This window comes from Astyanax mexicanus, chromosome 1 (assembly GCF_023375975.1).
Source record: "Astyanax mexicanus isolate ESR-SI-001 chromosome 1, AstMex3_surface, whole genome shotgun sequence".
In the NCBI taxonomy this organism is placed as follows: domain Eukaryota; kingdom Metazoa; phylum Chordata; class Actinopteri; order Characiformes; family Acestrorhamphidae; genus Astyanax; species Astyanax mexicanus.
This window is the reverse complement of record NC_064408.1, coordinates 22,956,627-22,982,602: the sequence shown is the minus strand read 5'-3', so window position 1 is coordinate 22,982,602 and position 25,976 is coordinate 22,956,627. Positions and strand designations below refer to the sequence as shown.

At 35.5% G+C, this 25,976-nt stretch overlaps 1 protein-coding gene across 4 annotated transcripts in view; it reads right to left on the bottom strand.

Annotated features, from left to right (window-relative positions):
• The window catches only part of arhgef28a (Rho guanine nucleotide exchange factor (GEF) 28a), a 200,891-nt gene that overhangs the window by 164,996 nt on the left and 9,919 nt on the right, over positions 1-25,976 (bottom strand). For all 4 annotated transcript variants that reach the window (XM_049475014.1, XM_049475022.1, XM_049475019.1 and 1 more), the window contains exons 2-7: positions 24,545-24,596; positions 9,743-9,893; positions 8,527-9,027; positions 4,257-4,434; positions 3,118-3,307; positions 1,182-1,248 (exon numbers count right to left, since the gene is read on the bottom strand). In XM_049475014.1, the coding sequence (XP_049330971.1) occupies positions 1,182-1,248; positions 3,118-3,307; positions 4,257-4,434; positions 8,527-9,027; positions 9,743-9,893; positions 24,545-24,577 (1,120 nt within the window). In that variant the 5' untranslated portion in view covers positions 24,578-24,596. The remainder of the gene's footprint in view (positions 1-1,181; positions 1,249-3,117; positions 3,308-4,256; positions 4,435-8,526; positions 9,028-9,742; positions 9,894-24,544; positions 24,597-25,976) is intronic.

Genomic DNA, 25,976 nt, shown 5'->3' with positions numbered 1-25,976 from the left:
CGAAAATCCTCTTTTGTCTTAATTTCACCTCATTTGTTTTCTAGAACATTCTTTTTACCACATGCAGGAATCACAAATGGTTACTTCCAAGGGCTATGCCACTGAGTGAATGTAGACACTGGTAAGATTTACAAACATCAGGCATGAAACTCACTATATATCCTATTGAATGCATTCAGCCACTTTGAGACGTGTGTTTTAGTTGTACCAGCATTGTTCTGGGAAGCAGTGATACTGTGATCTCTCGGATAACGGCGAGTTAGAGTGATCATTCAACATCCTGACCTAAATGCAATCAAATCTTCACAGCAATGTTCCAAAACCTAGTAAAAATGACTAATTTGCTTGTAACAACTAATCATCAGCATGAAGTCCCACATAAAACACTTGGCAACACCTGGGAAGCAACCTGAAACACCAGAACAACCATAACAACCACGTAGGAAACTACTGCCTAAGCATCTGCCTAGTGACCACTAAGCAACATCATGGCAACTGCTTAAAATACAATATCAAACACCTTGTCATACTGTAGCACACATCTTGCATTCACTTAGCATAGCAACTACTTAGCAACACCATAGCAACCGCCTAGCAATCCTTTAGCAACACTAAAGCAACAACCTGTGATATAACAGCCAAAACAACAATTAGTATCACTTTAGCAACAGTATAGCAACCACTTACAAACCACCTAGCAATAACTTTGCACCACCACAACAACCACCTAGCAACTAACTGGGTACCAAAGCATCCAGTGAAAACTGCTATAGCTGAACTACCCCTCCGCATTTACTTTTTTAAAAGTGTGTAAACAGAACAGAAATCACTCTTTACTCAAAACACAGTACCTGATCTAATAACTGTCTTAAAATGACAGACAAATCAACTTCAGGGTTGTATCTTGCTGTATTTCAACCCAATAAATGTACAAACTCCTACCATTATGTAAACTCCTGCACAATCTTGTCCACTGCAAAGAGCAGCATTTAACTGTACAGCACTACTAGTTTTGCTCCAGTTCTGTGGTTCAGCTGAGTTATTCAGAATAGCTGTTAAAATGGCATTTTCTACTATATAAAAAAACATGGAAATGCAGAAATACAGCCAATTTAACAGCTAAAGGCAAATCTTAAAGTACTAGATGTGATTATAGCATGGGTGTAACTCTGTAAACTTACCTCCATCATGTGGGTCATCTGTCTGTCTCTGTCTGCTCTTCTCAGCATCTTCACTCAGCTCTGCTATCTACAACACAAACATGAGCATTATTACCTACAGAGTTGGCTCTGGACCAAAGCAGAAAATTATACGTTATAATATGTAACAATATCTAACAAACCTCCTAAACCTTAATGTTCTGGTTTCAGTGTGCTCACGGGTTTGATGTTTTTTTCGGGTGAATAATTGCCACCAAAGTCTGGCAATCATTGTCTCACCAAAGACACCAAATGTTTTTTAAATCCAAGGAGAAAAAAAAATAAAAAACACACACCCATGCAGAAACCAGACCTAAATATTTCTTTAATTCACTGTGCACATAATAATGAAAAAAAAAATATTAGTTTGTATCTAGCACAATAACGTGTGTTAAAAGTGATAACACTTACACTGAAAAATGATTAGAGTTTTAAAGGTGAAATCTGGTGTGAAATGGACTTTGGGTGTAGTGAAACATTATAATGAGTACAAACTATTGTCAAGAATCCCACCTCTGTACACCCCCAGCATTCTGAAATAGCTGAAGGCTTACAATGCTAGTAATAGGGGTATAGCCTTGTCCATGTAAAGAAATCAATATTTTACACCATTAACAAGCTCCACACTTCATTGGTAAAAGTCTATGGGTCCTGACATTTAAAACAAGGCACTGAGAACTATTAAAGTGCACAGGCAGCTTTGAGGTAGTTCTCTGGGCACTGCCATCTTCAAAACTTTTTCCTGTTGGCCTCCTTTAGGCCCTGCCTAAAAATGTTTTTTGAATTAAACTTCTTTGTCCTCTATTGCTAAATGTACATCATTATTTGTAAGTCGCTTTGGATAAAAGCATCTGCCAAATGTTATGTCATGTAAATTAAGTCACGATAAGTTGACTGATGAGAAAAAAAAACAAATAGGTAGGAAAGAGGAACAGATAGCAAAATTAATTTCTGTGGAAATGTGTGACTTAGAGCTGGGCAATATGGCCCAAAAAAAAAAATCTTCGATTTTTAAAAAAAAAATCTGATTTTCGATTTAAATCGATTTTTTTCCCCTACTAAAAATCAAAGTAAAGATGATTTTAAAAATGGTTAAAACTAGTTTTTATTTATTTAGTTTTCACTTAAATGTCCCCTTTGTGGTTAAAGTGCAACTAGAAACAAGCAAAGGTACAAGTTTAGGTACTGACATCATGCACCATCAAACTTAAAAAAAAAATAAAATAAACCCACCCTCAAAAAACAAATAGAAAGAAATAAAATGGTGCCCTTTTTGATAAAACTTACAAAATAGAAAACAAGTACAATTTAATATGCTATTAAGTAAAGACTTTTCCCCATTGGGCTTGAATTGCAAAACAAGCTTTTAAAGCTTTTTTGGGCACAAATTCCACCGTCATGTGTTTGTGTGTGTGTTGTGTGGGGTGCGCGCGGGAGAGAGAGAGGAAGAGAGGGAAAGAGGGGCGGGGGGCGCGCGCGGGAGGAAGGGAGAGAGCGGCGGGGCTAAGCTCAGTACAGGAGCCCACAAAGGTGCGTCGGTGGTGAAAATTAAAACTCAGAGAAAATCGATTTTCATAAAAACACATCGTCCTTAACTGTAAATTCGAATTAATCTATAAAATCGATGAATCGCCCAGCTCTAGTGTGACTATTATAAAAATATTTTAAGAAACAGCCTTAATTAATGCATTTCTATGGAATCTGTCCCCCCATTCTACCTATTGATTCATGCTCGTCTGCTAATTTTGAGCTTGTTTATAGTGTAAAAATCTAGATTTCGCTATGCCCCTATGGTTAGCACTGTAAGCCTGTTGGGAGCGTCGGATGAAAGCGATGCATTCCTGAATGCTAGAAAACCAGAGCTTATATTCTGTTGATCTGATAATGGTGTTGCTGTGTTAATCTAGTGTATACTCACTTGTGTGTTTGTTTCTGAATTTCTAGTTTTTTCTCTATACAGCTGTATGCTGCTCTGCACATCAACATGTGAGCTGTGTTTGACTGTCAGGACGAGGGAGCTGGTTAGAGGGCAGAATCGGAGAAGGTGAGAGTCATCAGTCCACACGTCAGACATCCACACTGGCTTTGACTCTCTGCAAGCTGTAGGGCTAAAAAAAAAAAAAAACATTATTTGATTAGAGAATAGGACTGATCTAATTGACTTTATTGAAACATTCCAATTCAAACATTAAAAGAGCCAATAATATTGCCAAGAATTATGGAAGTTCTCAACAGCAGTGTTTCCAGTTACTAATCATAAAAATAATATAGCTGACAATTGAGAATGACAGCATTTGACCATTCAGTTATATTACAGGGTTCTGCAGCTTAGACAGACACTATTCTCCACTACAGATATGACATTCTTTAGCTGAGTTTCAGGATATGTTCTGAGATATGATCTGATATATCTCTGCTATATGGCCACCCTTACTAATACTCTGTTTTCTGCATTCCTAGGATGCAGAGACAAACTCAGAAAACAAACATGGCATTACTCAGAAACAAACATGGTATGTAACAAAATTAAATCCAGTATTACACACCAACATAAAATGGTTTATTGTGACAATTCTGCAAAAGCAGTTTGTTTGTCTAAAACTTAAAATATTCAAGCTTAGTTCAAGTTATCCTTTAACTTCACTTACAATTGACTGGGGTAGTCTTAGCAGAGGAAACATTCCATTTGTGTTAAATATTTAATAATTCTATAGTGTGCTATAAAACACAGGATTACAGAACAACTACTAAGAGTTGTCTTCAGAAATGAATGAATGAATGAATGAACGCACTCACAAAAACTATAGAAGTAAAATGCTTTCTTTTCTGATGGTGTGAAAACAGTCAATCAGGCACACCATGAAACAGCTACATATTGTTGCTAGCTAAACCGATACAACAAGGATAGGAAGGTCTGCCCTGGTTTAACCATAAATCCTGCAATGGAAAATCAAACATTTACTTTTCAGGGTATGAGCTTAACTTGTCTCCATCAACCCTAAAGAAAGATTTACTACACATAAGCCATGACTTGTGTATATAAAAAAACTGACTCACTTGGTTAATGCACTTGATTCTGTGTCGCCCATGCTTTGGATCGTTTCTACAGGATTGTGCTCTTCTCCGCTGGAGAGTTCTGTAATTTGATTTCCAGACTTTTGAAGGTAGAAGAGGGTGAGGTGACAGAGACCCAAACTCACGGCTATTTGGAGAGGTGTTTTCTTATTGTGTAGATCTGAAAAAGAAATCAAATGGAGTGCAATAGATGAAAAAAAAAACTTTTTTGAACGTTTTTGAACAGACATTTACATACCCTGTTCTAAAAATATCAATAAGATAACATTATCCACCATTCTGATGGTTGATGGGAAGATCTGAAGCTATTGTTATATTGTCCACTCCTAGTATGCAGTGGCGAGTACCTATTAAAAAAAAGTTCTCCAAGGAAGAGCAACCAGTGTGGGACTACACAATATCAGACAGGTGGTTTAATCCTATGGCTGATTGGTGTACATGGTAAACAGGTTTAAATCATACCTCCAAAACATTTTCACACACCATCATGCTGCCATGGTAAAATCATACGTCAATACTATTTATTCCCAACTATTCACGGACCATTAATCATTCCCAGGCTGTTAACAATGACTTGTACAGGACCAGCAGAAAGACCATAAAGAGCACTTTAAAACCGGCTTGGTAAGTTTGCGCTCTGAACACAAACACACCCACATGGAGTGTGCAGGTGTAATGCTGATGCTAGTCCTATCACTCCCTGTGGCACATGCTGCACACTGTTATTTGTTTTGCAAAGGTTACTCTGTCATGAAGGTACAGAAACAACAGTGTTACCACAGCAACGTCCCATGAGTCTTTGTAAGGAATATTCTCTACGGCCATGATCCACACATACAGTACACGCAGGCCATTTTTAAAAATGCATGTTTTCCTCTACATTTTGAGCTGCCATACAGATTCTGCAGGTTTTTTTTTCGTTCACTTTATTTCACATTTTGAACTACAATCACATTGTATTGTACTCTTGCACCTTGAAAAGAAGACTCCCCAGCATACCCCACCCACCCTCACGCTGACACTAAGAGCTGCACAGAACCATAGTAAAAAAAACAACCACAAGTTCATATTACATACAGCAAAAAGGTTAGTAGTTTAGAAACATTTCCCCTCTAGCAAGGTCCAGCGCCATTGTTCCTTACAAAATTTCAGTACAGGGGTATTATTTGCAGTGGGATTATTTAGTTCAGAGACAACGGCAAATGAATCACTGCAAAAATTCTTCTTCTTGGAACCCCACATCTATCGTAAATAAAGATAATCTCAAAATACTGTCCATCATTTGTCCTCTACAGGCTCTAAAATGTGATTGGGTGTCAATAAATAAAGTTTAAAAGTTTAAAATCAACATTTCACTTTAATGTCAGACACCAGACATTAGCTGGTTGTTTTAATTACTTTAATCACTTACATAAATTAATCATTTTTTAGCCAGAAAAAGATTTAAATCCGGATTTAAAAAAATGTGTTTCCCTTTGTATAACTTTCCCTTCGATTGGCCCAGAAAAATAAAATATTACATTTACATGCAACTGTTGTTGTCTAACAGCTATATTAGAGATTTCTGTATTTTGTCACAGATTGTATTTTAAGTCAATTTGGAGCATTTCAACTGGACAATTCATCATGAATTTAAGATAAAATGGAGATAAAAGTTTTTGCCATCTAAAATTCACTGAATGCAGTCAAAAACAGAATTCTCATTCTCAATCAGACAAGACAAAGTCTAATAGAATTCAATATTTTAACCTCGGTGCTATACATCTGAATAGTAATGATAGGATTTTCATATTTGTCTTAATTTATGAACGATTATTTTAAACTTATAAAAATTTGAAAGTCATTTTCTTCTTGTTTTGTACAATTTCTCTTGTTTTGTTGCTATTTGACATCAACCAAAAAAGAATGGGATTTCCTATTTTGATATTTTTTTCTTCCCAAGGTTTATTCTTCTTTCCTTTAGCCTTGGTTTAGCATTTACAAAGCTAAGATATTTGAAAAGTACTAGAAAAACTTGACCAGACTTGACTTTGATTTTGTCATTGTGCTCTCACTTTACGACACACCACCACACCCTTTCTAAAGCAAAGCATGAAATGTGATACAATAATACAATGTTTTGTAATGTAATTCAGTTTCAGCTAACAAAACAAAACAAAAATAAAATATTACCTTATGTATATTTCTTTACAGTCAAAACCAGAGCTGTGACCTCACTCATAGTTTTTAGGCATTTTCACCTCACCCTGGGGTACAGTCACTTAAACAATATCAGAACAATGGATGGACTTCTAATTCCTGGGTCAAACTGAGGTAAAGTGTCAGTTGTCCTGGGTGAGCCCTTTCTAGAGAAGCCACCGTATTGTATGCATTACAAAACCAGAGGTAGTTACTCAGTGCAACTGTTCTTTTCTCCTCTGTAAGAAGTGAAAATCCTGGTGAAAAGTCTAGCCATTACTCCAAGCTGACGCTTTGTTGCACAGACAGATTATAGAGACGGGCACTAAGTCTGTCAAACAATTTAGTGCTAACGATTGCTAGCATTATGGAAGAGGTCCAGTTTGAACTCTACGACTTCATTAATGAAGACTTCCTTTAAATCCTTTCCCTCATTTCTTATAAGCATATGTGATAGAGTACAGACCACAAAATAAAAGTACAACATCCAATTCTAGCTTCACAGTGATATAGCAGATAGTCTTAACCAAAAGCTATGTGTGTAACTACATCAGTGCTACAAATCCTATGTCATTTAAAATCAAATGTAAGTATCTAAAAAACCAGAAGCAAACACGTATCTATCCTGGTAGTAATCTAGACTGGTGATTGTGATTAAAAGACATTGTACTGCATGGTCAATCTTTTGTGAGATCAAATTCCTGAAATATTCCTTAGCAATAACACTTTTCAGCAGTTAAACCATATTCCCCTCATTGAATATAGTGTGTAATGCTGATCCATTACAAATTGTATCATTATCTGAAAGAAAAAAGATGTTATTCCCAGCTCACACTCAATTTACGTTCAATTTGGCATATCTTTAAAGCAATAGAGTCTACTTAGCATAATAATATAATAAACAAACAAGATGTCTCATCATTTCTGCCATTGCCATCACAAGTAAACCTTACTGAACAACATTATAGCATTAAATAGCTTATAAGTAAGCATTTCTAAAAAAAAAAAAAAAAGACAGCTAAAAAACTTTACATTTTATTCTAGAAAATAAAACACCTTTATAAGGATGTAAATAAAAAGACGTTTTAGCACAGTCATATTACGTTTCAGCACAGTCACTTTTTTATATTGTAGTTTCATTGTATTATAGTGACTGACACATACTTGTTAGTTGTTATGTGGTAGTAATAAAAAAAGATAAACATTTCATTTTTTTATTATTAGGTATTTACATCTCATTTTTCTTATGAACAAAAGTGCTGAAACATGTGACGGTGAAGCTGAGAAAAGATGGAAAATCAATCAGAGTTATTGCTTAAATATTGTTCATAGCCAGAACAACCGTATGGAATGTCCTGAAGAAGGAGGTCATCACAAGTGTACTAAGTAACATGGCCCAAAACACACTACATGGAAAAGCTTTAGAAAAGAAGAATACAGAAGTTTAGTGATGTCAGTGGGTCACAGATGTGATACAGTTATTACAAGAAAATTATTTGCGTTTAAAGATTAAGTCTTATTCACTTAAATTTATTTTAACTGTATCTGTTCAATACTTTTGCTCAGAAGAAAAATAGGTGGGTTCAGACCAGAAAGTGCTGACTTCTGAACTGTGTATAGGATTAGATGTAAAAACAAAGTTGAAATGTTGATCTGTCATATGTTCCTTTTTTTTTTTTTTTTACTCTTAATGACAAACCACAGTGTTTAAAGTTGATATAAAGGGATCAGGCTTACTGTTCTAATACTTTGAAGGGACTGTATATACTTCCTGAATAGATTAACAGTTGTATAATGAAGCCCTAGAAACTTAATTTTACCAATGAATAGTTTCGATTTTTTTTGCTGCTAGTGTTAACGTCCTCACAGTAAACATTCCCACCCTCTGCAAATCATGTTTATTTCTGGTTTTAGTCACACACATGATTGTAGTCTAAATTAAAGTATATAAAAATGAAGCATTTAGTGAATGGTTCATATATTTGAGATATTGCCAAAGCTAATACTACATAACTCACAGCGCAGGCTAAACAACATTGAAAGAAATTAAAACAGGGCTTAGTGCAATATTTACCTTGAGGATCTTGTATCTTCTGGCTGTTCCACTCCAGATGAGAGCGCATGTTAGCAAATGCCTGTGTAATTTTCACATCAACAGCACTACATGGCTCAAGTGCACATCTGTGATCAGGACCAAGTTCCCAGTATTCAGAACTTTCACTTGTGCTGTCTCTATTCTCCTCACTAGAGGACCCTTCATTGGGCTCATCTTGTCTTTGGTCAAATCCTGTAGTTTCCTCTGGCAGATCTTGGCAGGTCCCTGACTGAACATTCAGAGCTAAACTATTCTGCATTGATCGGAAATTTTCTCCAAGACAGAACTTCCTCTGGATATCCTGATAAGTGCTGGAGGTCAGGAGGTCAGGATTCAATATGAGCTGATCGGCCACCTCCTGTATTTTGTCCTGTTTATATTCCAACACAAGCTCCTCTGACCCAGAGAGAGGGGTCAACTGGTTGCTGTCACTTTGCCAGCAATACACCTGCAGTGACACCTTCTCTGGAACATTGTGACCTTCGAGAAAGACAAACCGAGAAACAAATTACTCATCCAGGAAGTCACCAAGAGTGCAGGAAAACTGATAAATTACTGTAACAAATTACACCCCTCTCAAATCTTAACCGACAAGTCCAGTGTTCACGATGGACCTCTGATATAATTTACTTATGGTGGGGTTTTTCCTTTAGGCATTATTTATGGCTGTAAGAAACAGACTTTGAAACAGACCTTTAATGCCAATATGCACTATATACAGAAGGCACCAGAATAAAATTTTGTATAGCCCCTTAATTACTGGCAAAGCTAAGACTAATACTCTAAATACATTTTACATTCAGAACACCAGACCATCTTCCCAATATGGTGAGACTTAAGAAGACTTTAAAATCTTGTATTATTAAAGAAAGCTTGCATGCTGTTTTGTATCAGAGAATTCTTATGTAGACTGCATGTTTGTCCTTGAGCTAGATAATTGGAGACATTGACATTGATCTGAACCAGAAAAGCAAATCAATATCTGAACAGCTGAAAGAAAATAAAACATGTATTATTTGTACTGTCCTCATCAGAGTTCTGCCTTGAACCCAAAAGAAATGCTGTGGTGAGGCACTCAAACATGCAACTGCTTGATAATCTACCAATTATACTTTAATTAAAGCATTTTTTTAAGAAGTGGGCTCAAATGCTCCACAATAAGAATACTGGTTGTATCTCTTGCAGTAAGACTTACCAGGTGCAGTAAAGCTCAATAAATGAGCGCCCTCTTTCTTCTTAGCTGTGGTGACATGGTGTACAGCTGAGCCTTCCAATAACACATAGTACTCCGTGTTCTCTTGAGTGCACTGAGGAACCTGCTGCAAAACACAGACTTCTACCTGACCCTGTGGTTAAGAGACACAAAAAAAAGAGCATGAAAAATTAAGAAGCTATTAAAAACAGTTTACCTGAACACTTAAAAAAGCAACCAACAAAGCTAATTAATGCAATTATTAATTTATGCCATTCATTTTGTGACTACACTTTATTTGGTTCTTCTAATAAAGCAGAGAATGTCATAGAGCAGCAGTGTTTTCGCTGCTACAACAAACCAGATACAAATAATTAGTTCATTAACATTCCCCTTATTGCTTCATCTGGCTCCTCAGGAACCAGAACTGGGAAACATCATCATAGATGGCATTCCAGTTCATAGCATTCAAAGAATTTTGAGAAAAAAAGAAAAGAAAAAAAATCACCTGAAAACATACACACAATAACTTTTAGAGCTTATGAAATAAAGGTAAGCCAATAGTGGGAAAATTTTACTGCAAAATAAAGAGTCATAATGGTTCTTTCAAAGAAATATCACTGTCAATGAGTGATAAATTCCTATACTAAGATAAGAGGAACACTTCTGGCTAAAACCGAACAAGACTAAACATTTGTCTGAGGGTCAAACACTGAACACCAAATACTAAACATTTTTTTTTTTCACAGAGCTTCAATAAACTTGCTATTTTTGATTAAATAAAATAATCTAAATACATTCCGTCTTGCTTTTAAAAATATAGCTAACATTTTTAAAATCCCAGTAAACAGACCAACTAAGCACAAAACATTCATCTCAGCAGTGCAAACTAGCTAACTAAGCTACTATAATCATATATTTTTAGCAATGCTAATCTAGCAATACGTTTAGTTAGTAAACTAGGTAGCATTGTCTAATTAGGTATTCAAATTAAGTTACCTCAGCAGTGCCACTCATAAATGTAGATAACTAGCTAGCTAGTTAGCTAATCAAAATGTACCTTGCCATGCTAGTCACAAATTTAGCTAGCTAGCTAACCTAATAACATCAGCAGAGCCACTGTAGTCATTAATGTATCTCGCCATGCTAGTTATAAATTTAGCTAACTAACTAGCTAGTTAGCTAACCAAATGTACCTAGCCCTTCTAGCCACAAAAAAATAACTAAAAAAAAATTACCTTAGCAGTGCCATTGAAGTCATAAATGTACCTAGCCATGCTAGTCATAGATTTAGCTTGTTAGCTAGCTAACCAAATGTAACCGTTACCTAGCCTCGATAGTCACAAATTTATCTAGCTAGCTAGTTAGCTAACCAAGTAACCTTAGCAGTGACATTGTAATTATACATGTACCTAGCCATTCTAGTTACAACTGTATCTATCTAGCTAGTTAGCCATTATAAAAAAGTACCTCAGCAATGCCATTGAAGTCTTAAATTTACCTAGCCATGCAAGTCACAAATTTAGCTTGCTAGCTAGGTAGCTAACCAAGATACCATAGCAGTGTCAGTGTAGATATAAATGTACCTAGCCCTTCTAGTCACAAATTTATGTAGCTAGCTAGTAGTGCCATTCTAAATATGAATTTACTGTATAATATATATTACAGAATTATCTTAGTAGTGCAATTCTAATCATACAATTATTTCAGCCATGCTATGTTAATTACAAATGTAATTAAGCTAGCTAGTTTGCTAGCATTAGCTGCCTCAGTGCCAGTGCCATTCTAATTATAAATATTACTATAAACATAAAATAATATAAATAATATAAATATAACTCAGCAGTGCAATTTAGGCATGTATTTACTTTGGCAGTGCCATTCTAATCATAAATGTACCAGCAGTGTTACTCAAGTCACACATTAGTGCTTTCAAGTCTCAAGCATGGGGTGTAAGACACACGCATTTCGAGCAGTTCACACTCACACACCACACCTTGTATCTCTTATGCACATAAATTACTAGACCAACACCCACCAATGTTCATCACTATTTATTAACTGTGGATGAAGAGCAGGCCTCAAGAAGTTTCCTGCAGAGTTAGAAGAAGCTTGCCACAACAGTTAATAAATTGAGAAATGTAACATTAGTTGTATCCTGGTAAAATTTATGCAATCCCACCAATAAATTTCCAAAGAAGACATAAATAACAGCTCTCAGGATCTGCTTAGTTACAGAAATATCAGCCGATGGACTATTTAGGCCGAAAATCGACTGATACCAATAGACAGCCAATCGATCCCTCCATCTGTAGTCCCATGGTTTTCTCATGGCACAGTATTAACATACCTTTGCATTTTTATCTGTGCTTTATTTATGTTACACTCAACTGATACAGACAACCATGTTCACCTTTTGAGTTTGACACATGGAATTTGGTGTACACATGTGGCACTAGGTCAGCGTTCAAAGAACGGGTCAAAGAACCATATAGATCACAGATGAGCTACAATCCACTTCACGACATTGATTTATGGTGTTGGACATTGATATTTTAATCGTTATCTACAGTACACTATAAACAGACTGAAATAAATCTAAAATAAATTTGTAAAAATGTTATGTTCGCATCTCATTGAGTGATTAAAACGCTTAGATTAATCTATTTTTCTTTTACTTCTTTAATACTGCTAATAGTTCTTTAGAATCAAATCTTTTTATAAGCCAGCATTTCCTTTTTGCTGCTGTTGTAAGTATGCAAGCATGTAACACTTTAGCAGATGGTCAAACAAGACTAAACATTATATACATTTGATTAAACACTTCAAAACAAACATAGTTTTGTCAACAAAAAACACATTTGAACTTAATATAATTATACTGAAGGCAGGCACTTAAACATTTGCTCCAATGTAGCACAGACAATGCCACAGTTAATTTGCTCTTTACCCAAAGTTTAGACTTGGCAGCTTAAATGAACGCATTGATATGATACACACATATGGTGGGCAGAAACAACACACAGAACAGCAACAGAACAAAAATACTTCTGTCCATATATACAAACCAAGCAACAGTGCTCCCCCCACACTGGCATTCTAAACACACACAGTGGAAATTAACTCATAATGCAGACCTCCAATTCCACTTATTAGTGCCTGGATCAAAAGACATGCCTTGTAAAAGAGGCAGGTGAATGTTACTGCAGTCCAGGAGGGGCTGCAGCAACACAAGGTCCTTTTCACTTTCTCCGGGTTGTACATAAAACCCTCTTTTGATTTGTTTTTTAACTACTTCTCCAGCCATCTCCCTCGCTTCCTGTCGAAGGGGCCCTTCTGTTATAATGATGAATAGTGAGGAAAAAAGGGGAAAACCTTGTTAGGTACAGGAATGGATGAAAAGCGAGGACTCTCCTCTTTCTGCAGAGTTCCAGACAGAGATGAATGACAAGCCTGGGATTCTTCCGCACTCTCAGCTTCTCACTTCTTTCATTTTTCACCCAGTCCATTCATAACGTTTCTTAACTTTCCTGCTCCCCCCCCCTCCCCTTTTCCCATCACCTCATTTATCCATAACGTTTTCCACAGAATTTGCTGTCAACCACACAGCTGTAAAATTCAAAATGCCCAAACGTGTTCTTTAAAACAACGTTTTAGGAGCAATCTACTTTAGGATCCACTTTTGGTTCCTTAAAAACCCTTCAACGGATTGGCTATGAAGAAATGTATAGCTGCGTTTCAAAGCATAGGCTGCAGCTGAGGTAGGGAAGATCCTTGGTAGGACTGTCCTATAAAGATCCTTTCTAAATAGCTTATTAGTCACACAAGGCTCCACTGGGAACATCAACAAACAGGTCACACCTCTTTCAAATGCAGCGTAAAACTTGTGTGCTTTTCGTTTTTTTTTTTACAGAAATACTTTTGTCTGCACTTTGTTATTAGCTGTAGCAGCTGTGAGGCTTATTTTTTTTGCCTTACTTTTAGCTTTTTTGGTTTTCTTTCCCTGCCTTAATTTAGTTCCATTTTCTTTTGTATGTGTACTTAATTACAATTATAAAATGAGCCTCATCTTCGTTAGATGGAAGCTTCGTTAGATCCTCGAAATCATTTTGAAACTCCTTAGTTGGGTTTAGGTCAGGAGATTTGGGAGAACCACATTTTTTTTATTTACTACGCAATTCCATATGTTCCTTAATTGTTGTAATATTAACCTACAATGAAAAAAAAATGAAAAAAAGTAAAGAATTAAATGTAAAATGTTAGGTAAGTTAGTCTAAACAACTCCATATCAATTTATATCAGCAGTAGCAGTTTTTAGTGTTTTTGGGGTGTTTAGCTTCTTTTAACTTGGCTTTAACTTTAGCTCTTTCTTCACATTTTGTTTGTTTATATTTCCAGATATTTAGTTGACTTACCGTTAATTAACCCTACAATAATGTCTAATAACCTCTTGTCAGTCTCAATCCTTATTCATTTGACATTCATTTCATCTCCTATTGGATCAACAAAAAAACACAAATTAAAGCTCTATTAAAAAAAATCACATTTTACGTACATATGATGCAGCTCTATCACAAATGATTTTATAGAGAAAATAGTTAATGCAGGTCAACTGTTTACATTGCAAGATAATATATTTTGTTGACTACACTTCAGACACAGTACTACTGCCACACAGACAAAGACAATGGATGAGAAAAACTGAAAATTCAACATGTATTCTTAACAACGAGAAACAAGGGGAACCAACTGCCCCAACTAGACTGAAACACTGCCCAGACCTGTCTGGGCAATGTTAAGGATGGCCCTTTGCCTGCAGCACTGAAGCTAAATCCAAGATCACTACAGTCTGTTCTGAAAAGCCATGTAATATAGTTTCTGGTAAATCCTAAAGGCAAAGTACTCTTTTCTTTTTCCAGAAGATGTTGATAGGTTAATCATAGAACTTAATTAAGATTAATAAGCAGTGGTAACGCTACAAGTGTTGAGAGAAACTTCACAACTGATGTGCATAGTGCAATAGTTGTATTAGTGTTGATAACAAATGTTTTGGTAAAACAATACAAACATAAGAAAGAGAGCTGGAAACTTCATTTAGATAAATTAATAAGGTTTACATTAAGCAACATTATCTGTTGGCTCCCAAGTGGCACTGCTCTTTGAATCTTCAGGACATTGCATGTTCAAAGGTGATCCCACAACTGGGCTGACAGTTCTAGAGAGCATAACTGGCATCAATATCTCCAGATGCATTGGATAGCCCTCCCTCTTCCCCATCAATCATTGTAATGCTAGCCAAGACTGGTGTTGTGAACAACTAGCCCAAATCATTACAAAATTTCTTCAAAATCAGTGAAGCTGTAAGGTTATTGCAAATACGCTTGCTTTATGTAACTTATGAAAATACACTGCATTATGGTACCCATTATACTGAGCAAAAATAACTATTGCAGCCCCTCTACAAATTTAAAGAATCCAGCTTCATGTATCAAACACATTTTGACTAACCGATTACATGTTATTCATTACCAGTAGAATATTATTGCTGTCTTGCAAAAATAGATTTTCCCAAAAAGGCAACTTTACAAGAAAGGTAACTTTGAGTTGATTTGACTTTTGACAGTGACAATTAGGGCTGTCACAATAACTACATTATTTACTTATTACACAGTATTATATAGATGTAACCTTAATCATTTTTGCTGACCCCAACATTGCCTATTGTGTTCTCTTACTGAGGAGAGTCCATTAAATGAATGATCTAGTATGTTGGTATGTATTTGTGTAGAATATTTACATTTGATCAATCCAATATCTTAATATTTATCATAATATAGAAATGCCTTTTGTAGGTTGTAATTTTATTATTATATATAGTATATAGAATAATCTAATTATATAAGTGGTACAATACGGTATTAAAATGGTTAAGCACAATTATTTCTGGAACAATATGTGCTAGGGACAATATTCTCTCATTGGTCAAAATAAATATTTGCTAAAATGTTTTTGTTAGGATAGAGTTATTACTAGGACATATCTTTTTATTATAAACATCTTCCAAGGAAGACAAATGACGATTAACGAACAGGTAAACACCAGCAATGCTAAGAAGCACATTTAGGCATATTTAGTCAGTGATCAGGCCACTTATTAACATTACAGTGGCATTTCTCTTAAAATGCTAATGCCACTTCTTTTTACTACAGGAGCAGATCCGAGCAAAGCAGTTAAGAAGAATCATTTATAATATAGTCAGTTTTCCTAAATATTTTTTTACAAGACAACTTAATTCTCTGGGCCTCTGATCTACCAAAGGTGTACATAAAAATGTACACTATAGTAAATGAATCTGGTAAGAAACCTGATACAGATGTTTGGTACCTTATGTTTTTAGTGTGCCAGCTATCAATGATGCAATCTTTGGGTGTGAACCCTGAATCCTATTGAAATGTTCATGCTCAAAGGCCCACGAATGTCACTAAGCTGAAGCAGTTGTTTAAGGAGAAGTGGGCCAACATTCCTCAACAGCACTGTGAGACATCAATTAACAACTACTGAAAGCGTTTGCTTGCAGTTATTGTTGGCAGTATAATCAGATACTGAGAGGACATTTTTTGTTTTGTTTTTACCCCCTCAGGGTCCCAGCAAAACAGCATGACTAAATCCAAATGTCATTTCACGTACCAGCTCAAAAGAGCAAGCCACATGACTAAATGGCATGAGCTGAAGGTAGAGAGGAGAAAAAGAGCAACTCCTGCTTTCAAGAGCCAAATTAAACCTTTGAGACTGTGGAGTCATGGCATAATCTTCTTAAGAATCTGAAACAGAGCTGCCATCGAATGTCCTTTATTAGAGATAATCGCTCATTAATGTTCTTTGATCACAGTGCAGCTCAGGACAGGCCTTTTCTTAGAAATCTCACACTGGAAATTTTACAATCACTATCTGTGAAACAAAGCCAGGACAGGTTAGAGTTTTTAAATATCGTTATTTTAATCCATTGAAACACATTTGATAAGAATTCAATTGACTTAGTAACTAAGTTAGATTAGAATTACTAATATTTTGCTGCTAGTTCATTTGTTGGAATTAATTTTACTTTGCTACACCGGCAACAGGAGCTCAAATTTGTACATATATGACTGATGTGCCATTTTAGACATATTGTACAATTCACAAAAGGAGCTCCTGTCCACTGATGGAGCTGTTTTGCAGACATTCAGATACGTTGTACTATTCAAGATACAGGCCCTGTTCACTAGTGGTGGTATTGGCATGTGCCATGTACTTGAAGATGAAATGATAAAACTGTCAATACATTCATTCTGCTTTTATTCCATGTTCCTCTTTGGTAAAGTTAGGGTTATGGGTTAGAGTTAGGATTAGTTATGTTTTGCCGACATTAAGGTTAGAATTATGTTGAAGATGAATGTGTAGGTTAAGTTTAGGGTGAGATTAAGATATAGGTTAAGCTCAGGCTTAAATTATGAACAACAGTACAACCACAGTACATTTCACTACATACAGTCCAAATTCTAAAATTGCCTTTTAGGTGCATCTATTTAAATCCCACTTAAGACTAGGCCAACACTGGAGACAGCCTCTGTTCTGTACTTTCATCAGTATAATACTTATATTTGGCTAAATGTTTAGACTACTTCACCCACATCTGTATATTTCCTCCGTCTGTATAGACCTTCAAAAGTCAAAGTCTTGTCCCATAGATCTTGTGTCAAAATACATAGAGGTACATATTTGCAATACAGGTTTGTTATACAGCATATTCTCCTTTTTAACAGTAAGAGTGCTCATAAATAAGACTGACAGATGTATTATTACATTACATATTAGATAGACATTAGTGTCACTCAATGCCTCACAGCACTGTGTATTATGTTGTTGCACCTTATGCACTGCAAGGCTTAAATTACAAATGCTACTGAAAGCTTGCCAAGAACATTCCATCATTAAGAATCTACCACAGGAGCGCTAAGAGACATTAGCATCATGGTGGTAACAATTTTCAACTTTAAGTGTAACAGGGGTTCTGCTGCATTCATTTTACTATGGCAACTGCACAGAATTTTTTAAAGTGTTTTTAGACATACGTATGAAGACCACAGGAAGCCACAATAGATCACATGTACCACATGTAAATTTGTTACATAGATAAAATGTCAGCCCTATGTGGCTTTGGTCTTTTAGCCCAAAAACATCCATCAAGTAAGGCTTAAATTTATTTCATTTATGTGATTACAGCATTTGAACGTGGCATTTATTGCCTCTTCCTGGAGGCATTATATACAGCAAGTAGGGGTTGGGTGGTAAAGGTGGGCCTGTTGCCACTTCAGGTGAACAAATCCTAGAGGCAACAATGGAGTTATTCATGCAATAGCATTACACTCACTTTATTATTTCAGCTTTTCTCTGTCACATTGTTTTTTCTTGTGCCTCATGTCATTATGCCACTCCACACTAAACATGTAGATGGCATTTTCCCAGTAGATTATGGTTTTCAGGTGTATGGCCCCAAACTGAAGGTATTCATAAGTTTTTCCAGATATTGCTTACATGTCCTGCAATGAGTCACAGTTTCCTGTGAAAGTGTTAAAAACAATAGCTACCTAAGCGAGTAAGTGACTGAAATGCAGTGGGGAGCCTTTAGGGCATTCCTAGCCTTCAGAGAAAGTCTGATGATTCCTGAGAACTATGTACAACCTAATACGGTTCAATTAGACTTTTTCCTAGACAAACAGAGACAGCCAAGCAAGGTCTCAGTTAAGACCTTTAAAAGCTGCACTGAAGGACTAATGAATGAGATTAGAAGAAAACATATTTAGAACGTCACAGGGAATTAAACAATTACCGATTTCACGAGAAAGGCCTTGCCTCAAAGGGTCTCTGAAAAACTATGGTACATTCAACCAAATGTATGCGTTTTTAATCCAGAACAAGGCAAAAATGCAACAGCATTAGCTTAGCACAGATCTGAGATACAACTAGAACTCCAGTTGCATCACTAGCAAAAAGTAGCACCTTTCTCAAGATGAAATAATTTATTTTATTAATTATATATTTAGTAAGGGTTGAGCAATATGCCCAAAAATATCATGGTATCAAGGTATTTTTCACTAAAAATATTATTGAAATTATTGAATATTTTTGACAAAACACTGATTATTATATTAATTACAAGCTGTAAAAATTCAGTTGTAAACTTTTGTCTATTCTGAAAACTACTGTAACTTACCACAACTCTAATTTTGTATAAAACAATTATAACAATGTACTAAAAAAACAATGTTACATAAAAACAATCTAGCACAAAACTAAAGTGCAGAATATTTAGTGCATGCATATAAACTCAAAATGTTAGCAATTATACAAATTATACAAAATAGCCTGCTTTCAAGACACACTCATAATCTCATCATGATATGGGTTTTAAAACCACTATATATTGTGTAAGATATGTAACTACTTGTAACTTTTGGTTTGAGCTATACCTGTAGATTCTAGTGCATGTGACAGTGTTTCAGATGTATTTTCTATACGTACTGCCTGAAAAATGTATGGTTATATAAATGCAAAATTACGTACTACAGTGATAACAACAGTGATAGACAGCTGGCACCGATATTCATCCAGTTTAAAAAGAAAAGGCTCTGAATCAGTTTGTATTATAGGAACAGGGAAATAATGGATGTTTAAATACATGAGGCCTCTTTATCAGCCTTCTCAAACACTTAAAAGGCACCAGGGCTTTTGAATTCTTATCTTTTTTTTTAACCTCTCCATGATTACAAGCAAATCCATTTGCCTTTATCAAGACTAATGATTAACACTTCCTACATACACAGAAAGTGACATTTTCACAGTGCATTTAAGGCCAACTGACAGAATAATGTGGAAGTAAATGCAGACTGGAAGCAGGAAAAGAATAGATTATTTTTTAAAAGTTGTTTTGTATTTTTAGGGATGTTTCAAATTAAGATTGTTTAGTCTAATTGTGAGATTCAGGATTTTTCAAACAAAAATCTATTTGGTTCAAAAGTTTGTGCACTCTTTTTATGAGCAGATGATTTATGGGGCATCACAGCAACAAATTAGCAAAGTCAAGTACCCCTCCCCATAACATAGAAGCAACCACATGAGACAATACAGCATTTGCATGGCAACAACTGGAACACAAAGTATGTTATTTATTGCCACTATTAAAAGATTTAAATTATTTAGATACAAATATTCTGGTTGAAATTTGACACACAATATGTATTTATCTGTTGTTGTTTTTTTTTTTAAATAAAGCAGCAAACTTTATTTAAAGTTACTAAATTCTAGTTACTGTAGCTACAAAAGAACATTTTCCAATTATCTCTGTCTTTCTATACTGGTTTTAGCATGTCCACTTAGCCTTCAGGGGCATTCCCCAGTGGCATTTTAAAGGCTGTTCCTCTACTTTGTAAGCTAAAGTGGAGTTTATGACACCTAAGAGTAACAAGGGATCAATGAAAAGTAAGCATAAATCATTTAATTTTTACACACAAGTGCAAAATAGACTTTAGTGTTGACTAATCGTTTATAACTGCATGTGGCTACACAAAGTGCTGGGACAGAAACGCAATTGGGGAACCGCTGGCCCATGCAGACCACTCAAAAACATTTAATTAAGCTATTATTTCTAAGTTTTATAATGGAGTTACATCAATCATTACTTGATTTGCTATGGGAACTTATGTTAAGGCAGAGACTGGACACCAAGGTGACACTTACAGGTGTGCAGACTTGAGCAGGTAAGGTAAAACATGGAAAAGATCAATATACCTGTTGACAAAATAGCTGAGGCCTTTTGCTGCAACTAGTGCATGTTTAGTGTGCATAATTGGGGCATTTAAAAGAGAGATTGTTTTTTTGTAGATTGAATTTTCTGCTAATTCTTTGTAAATTTAGTGCAATACTTGCTTTTAGAAATGTATATTACATATGAATGTAATATAAAAATTATCTGTCAAAATTAAGATTAAGATTTTTCATTACACTGTTAGCAAATCTAAATTAGTTACTCTTAAGTTTTCTGCATTTTCAAGAGAAAAACATTAAAAGCAAAAAAGTAGCAAAAATCAGGGTCACATGAGGACACAGGCTGAAAAGTCCACAACAGGTTTAAGTTAAGTGTTCTGTACATCAAACTTTACAAATTTAACTCATCCAGCACTTATTAACGTTTGCAAATTTAACAGGTAGATATACTCACAAGACACATTCTGACTTAAGAGAAAAACTGACCATACATTTCACTTCAGTGAACAGAGACCAACACAACCTAACACCAAGCAGGTCTAAAACGTAAGTGAAAACAGAGGGAAACGTTTGACCTCCTGAAAAGTCAAGGACACCTGAAAGCATTTAACACAGGCTGACCATTTTTCACGCTGACAAGCACACACACATCCACACCCACACCCACACACAAGGCACCTTTAGCTCCAGTGAATGAGGCCATTTGTCTATTGAGCCATGAGTTGAGTTAACATTATTTGAGTCTGCCATAAACCCTAAACATATCCAGTTGCAATAACACATTCTTCCCCTGCAGACTACAAGAACCAGCACACACCTTGCACACTGCCTTTCTTTTGCACAGAAATCACGGAGCTGGACTGAAGCCTTCTCTTGTTTAGCCTTCTATGTAATTGCAGACAAAAGTTATAAAAGAGGTATAACGATGGCATCTACACAAAAATCCATGGAAATATTTTGATCATGGTTAGCTTAATAGAAATAACAAAAAGGGGCTGATCTGCAAAATCTACACTACTTTACAAAAGGATCTACTGATAATATCTTGGTGCCTGATAACACGGAGTATATTTACAGGTCTTGTGAGGTGAGCAATTTTGGAGACATGGGGAGGATCAACAGCATTTCTGTCACACCACCCGCTCTAAAAAAAATTCTCATTCCATCGTTTTTTAATAAATTTTAAAATGTCTAGTTATGGTCTTTTATATGAATGAATGCCATGTTTTTTTGTGAAAAAAGGGCTCAGGTGTTTCTCTTTACAACCTCCTTTAGATCACAGAATTGCTGGTCTCTGAAGAAAGACAGGTTTCGGCTCTTGCTCATACATATTCATACATGTAAATATATCACCTCTGATTGGCTAACAGCACTGCAGCAAAGAACACCTAGCTGCATCAACCCCCCCCAGTCAATTTGACGTAGACACCCTAACGTCTCTCTGATCAACTCGTATTTCTGAGGATTTTTCTTACTAGCTACTGCAGGCTGAGAATCAGTTTCATATGCAGAATGCATATACAACTCAGCTGGACCTATAGTATTTCACAAAGAACAAGAAAAAAATGTTTTTTATGGAATGACACCTTGAAACACTAACATTTTGGAAAATTAGCTGATAGTAATCCAATCTGATTTATATTTTCATTTTTCACCCAGGCCTAATTATGGTCTCATTTGGGAGAGGGGAACATTATTGCTGCAGAAAACGTCTATGTAAACTATGTAAAATTGGTGTAGCAGAACAGCTAAAACAAGGATTTTGCTTATTTAAATCTCAGACATTTAGCTTGGTGTGCTCTTAAAGTGGGTTTGCTCTAGAAGAGCTCTTGAAGTGAGTGAATCACCATAGCCTAACCCTAAGAGCTCCCCAAGACATTTAAAAAGAATGGTGTAGATATAGAACATTTGAAACAACTGCCAACATGGCCAGGTCAGGCTGTTTTTGCAAGTTCAGTCCAAAAGCAGACCGCAAGATGTGCAAAGAATCTCCAACAATACTAAAATATAAAATCAGGACCTTAAGGTAGCTTTTCACTGGATCAACAGCACATTTTTTTTTTTACCTCAATCCATTTCAACATTCTAAAATGTTGGATATAGGCTGATACTGATCCAATCCAATCTGTGTTTTCATAAACATTGCCGTGCATGGTTTAAATTTGCCTCTATATATGTCCTACAAGCAGTTTTTCTTTCAGATGTCAACTTACCTCCACTTCACCGAAAACAGCAACTTAAAAAAGCTTTATTGTCTTCTCAAAGCCTTTTCTTATTTTGTGGCCATCAATTTAATGTTCAGAGTGCTTTTCAGCTGCTTAGAGAAGCTCGTAGCTGCTGATTGCTGGGACATATTTTAAGGAAGCTTTAAAATTAGCATCACCTTGGGAAAAGCTATCTGAGAATGTTTTACTTAGTTTAAAAGTGTACAAAATTACTAAACTACTTGTGCTTAAAATCTTTAACAGACATTTTGACCAAGTGGTCCCAAATCTTTGCATACCACTGCAAATGATCGGTCTGTTGTAGTGCTGTAAGATATCTCTCTGTAAGATGTATGTCTTTTTAGTCTTTTTTCCAATACAATTAATGTAGAATATTTTATAATGTTTTCAGCATTGTGTTGGCGATACTGAAAACATTTTCTTTCATGACATTTTCCAAAGACATTCTGATACAATGTTATCAGATGACATTTAAGTTAGCATTAATAAAGTTAACCCAGGACAAAGAACTACAGAAACAAATTTAATAAAAGAACTCATGCTGCGCCTTACAGTTCCAGAAAAAGCTTAATGTTAATGTTTATGGATTATGATGTTAAACAACATGCTGAATCTTTCAGTCCATGATCTACACTGCAGGTCCTGTTTATCCTCCTCTTAGTTTTACCTGGGGAGGTGGAAGAAAATATTTTACTATAGGATGTCTTGATGAGATGGGAGAGGCGGTCACCTTCAAAACATGTGATGAATCCAATATATTACAATACCCTAAGCAGCTACGCAGCTATGTTCATAACCCATATGTAGGCTTTAGACAATGCTACACAGGTACTTGCCTAAACATGTTAATTTAAAGTATAAATCTTGTTCTGAGTTCTTTAAGATTCATCTTCTGAGGCTGAGTGTTGCATGTAGAACACCTGAGATTTGGAACAGAACTAAAACACAAAAAACAGTGCATTTGCGAAATTTTACGCAAACATTTTTTTCCTCAAGTGCCTCCATATTTGAGAAAAATACATTAAAACCTCTTGCTCACAGGATATGAGAAAATATGTACACATATGTTTATTTGCAGGGGGTTACTGTAACCTGAGGTTATTTTATTGTTGGCTTTACCGAAAGAAAAAAAAAGGATGGGACTAAAATCAGCTGGCATCGTAACAACCGTCTCTTTCCAGGCATTTTACAAGTTTTTTTTGGAAAATAACTCAGACATTAACCAGAGGAACAAAGATAATAATAATAATAATAATAATAATAATAATAATAATAATAATAATAATAATAATAATAATAACGCTTTTCTGTCCTACTGTCCATGAAAACACACAGACACACCCAAAAACACACACACATGCAAATACACATGCACTCACACACATAAAGGCCTCAAATAAATGAGTACTGTCATTTGGCAGGCAGACAGAATGAAAGGACAGATCCCAGGAGAACAAAGAAACAAAAGACTGAAAAGGGTAGAATTTCATGTTAGCGAGAGAGAGAGAGAGAGAGAGAGAGAGAGTGAAAGACAAAGAGAGGGAGAGAGCACATAAGAGAGCAGTAGCAAGAGAATAAACAGGAGAGACAAAAACAAACATTAATATGGAGGTGTGAACGGAGGCAATGATGAAGTCTTAAATTAGTGAATTAATTGGTTAAGTTTCACTCTATACAATCATATATTCACACAAACCCTCTATTATTAATTAGTTCGATTTATCAGCTTTTTCTCAGTCCATGACTGTGATTAAGAGTGTCTTTGTCTGATACTCACATAAAGAGGCACCTCTTTTCTGTTCAGCTCCATCAGACCATTATATCCTCATCTGGAAAAACAAAACACAATGTAGGCCTCAGATGGAAATAAAATAATTTCATTATCATTATCACAATGTTCAAAAGTGCACAAAAGGATACAACACAAAAGGAAAATTCACACTGTTCGTTTTTTGTGATCATGATTGCAATATTGGATACACAGAGTGCATCATTAATATCGTGCCATGTTGGATCACTGACTTCTGGTTAAATCTGGTGAAGATTCCTGTATTTTTTTTAATAACACTAAACATTATATATAACATGGCTTATGCCTATACCTATTGATTACATGTTTATCAAAATGACACACAGATCACTAATGTTGCATGTCACTGGCTGCAATACCAGCCCGAGCAGGTTCAGTTCATCCAGTTTATTCAGTTCATCAACTTAACAGTTGGGAGTGGTTTCAAAAAGTTCTGCTCCCTGTTTTCCTCAAAAATGGATTCGCTCACTGAGACCAAACAGTTCCACTTTAACTTAATCTGCAGATGAGACTTAAGTTTCTCCTATATTTTTCACTGCAGGTTTAACCAATTCATTTGATTAGTGCCACCACATGGGGCAATGAAGCAGTAACTTTAAGTCAAATTGGGGGTGAGTCTTTAGAGCACCTATGCTTCAATAAAATGTTTATATTTGAATCCACGTATTGATAAATGTATCACAAGCAAAAAAAAACAAACAAAAAAAAGATATATTGCAATATTTGCTGACAAGCAGACAAAATGCATCACTAGTGTCAGATTATTCAAATCTATTATTCAGCTATTTTCTCTATCTTTATATATTTATCTTTATATGATCTAAAATATATTTGCACACAAGCTGGGGCTGTCCAATAAACTGGATCAAAACTTATATATCTATTTTCCCATCCCATAGGATAATAAAAAAAAAAAAACACTTCCGAACTAATCAAATCAAAGGCTCTTTGATTAACATTCAGCTGTAGATGAACATAAGATATATTCTAGAGATAGAAAGATCAATCAGCTATGTGTCAGTTTAGAGAAACTGGGAGAAGAGAAAGGCAAACTGTTGAAGGTAATTGGAACACAGCATAGACTATCAATATAAATATCAATATAAACCATATTGTCTGATCTTATAATCATGCATAAAAATATATATCAATATGTCTTAAAAGCTCAATATATTGCCAGCCCTAACACTTAATCTGAATAAATCTGCAGTAGAAAAAAGTAAAGTTCAGCCTCCGCCGCTGCCATATACACACAGTTCAGCCACATGCATCAAAGATGGAGGCTGGTTGGGAAAACATTGCGAGGACAAACATCTATTCACTAAACAACAAAACGTGACATTCAACTGGGCACACACGAGAGAGAGAGAGAGAGAGAGAGAGAGAGAGAATGAAAGAG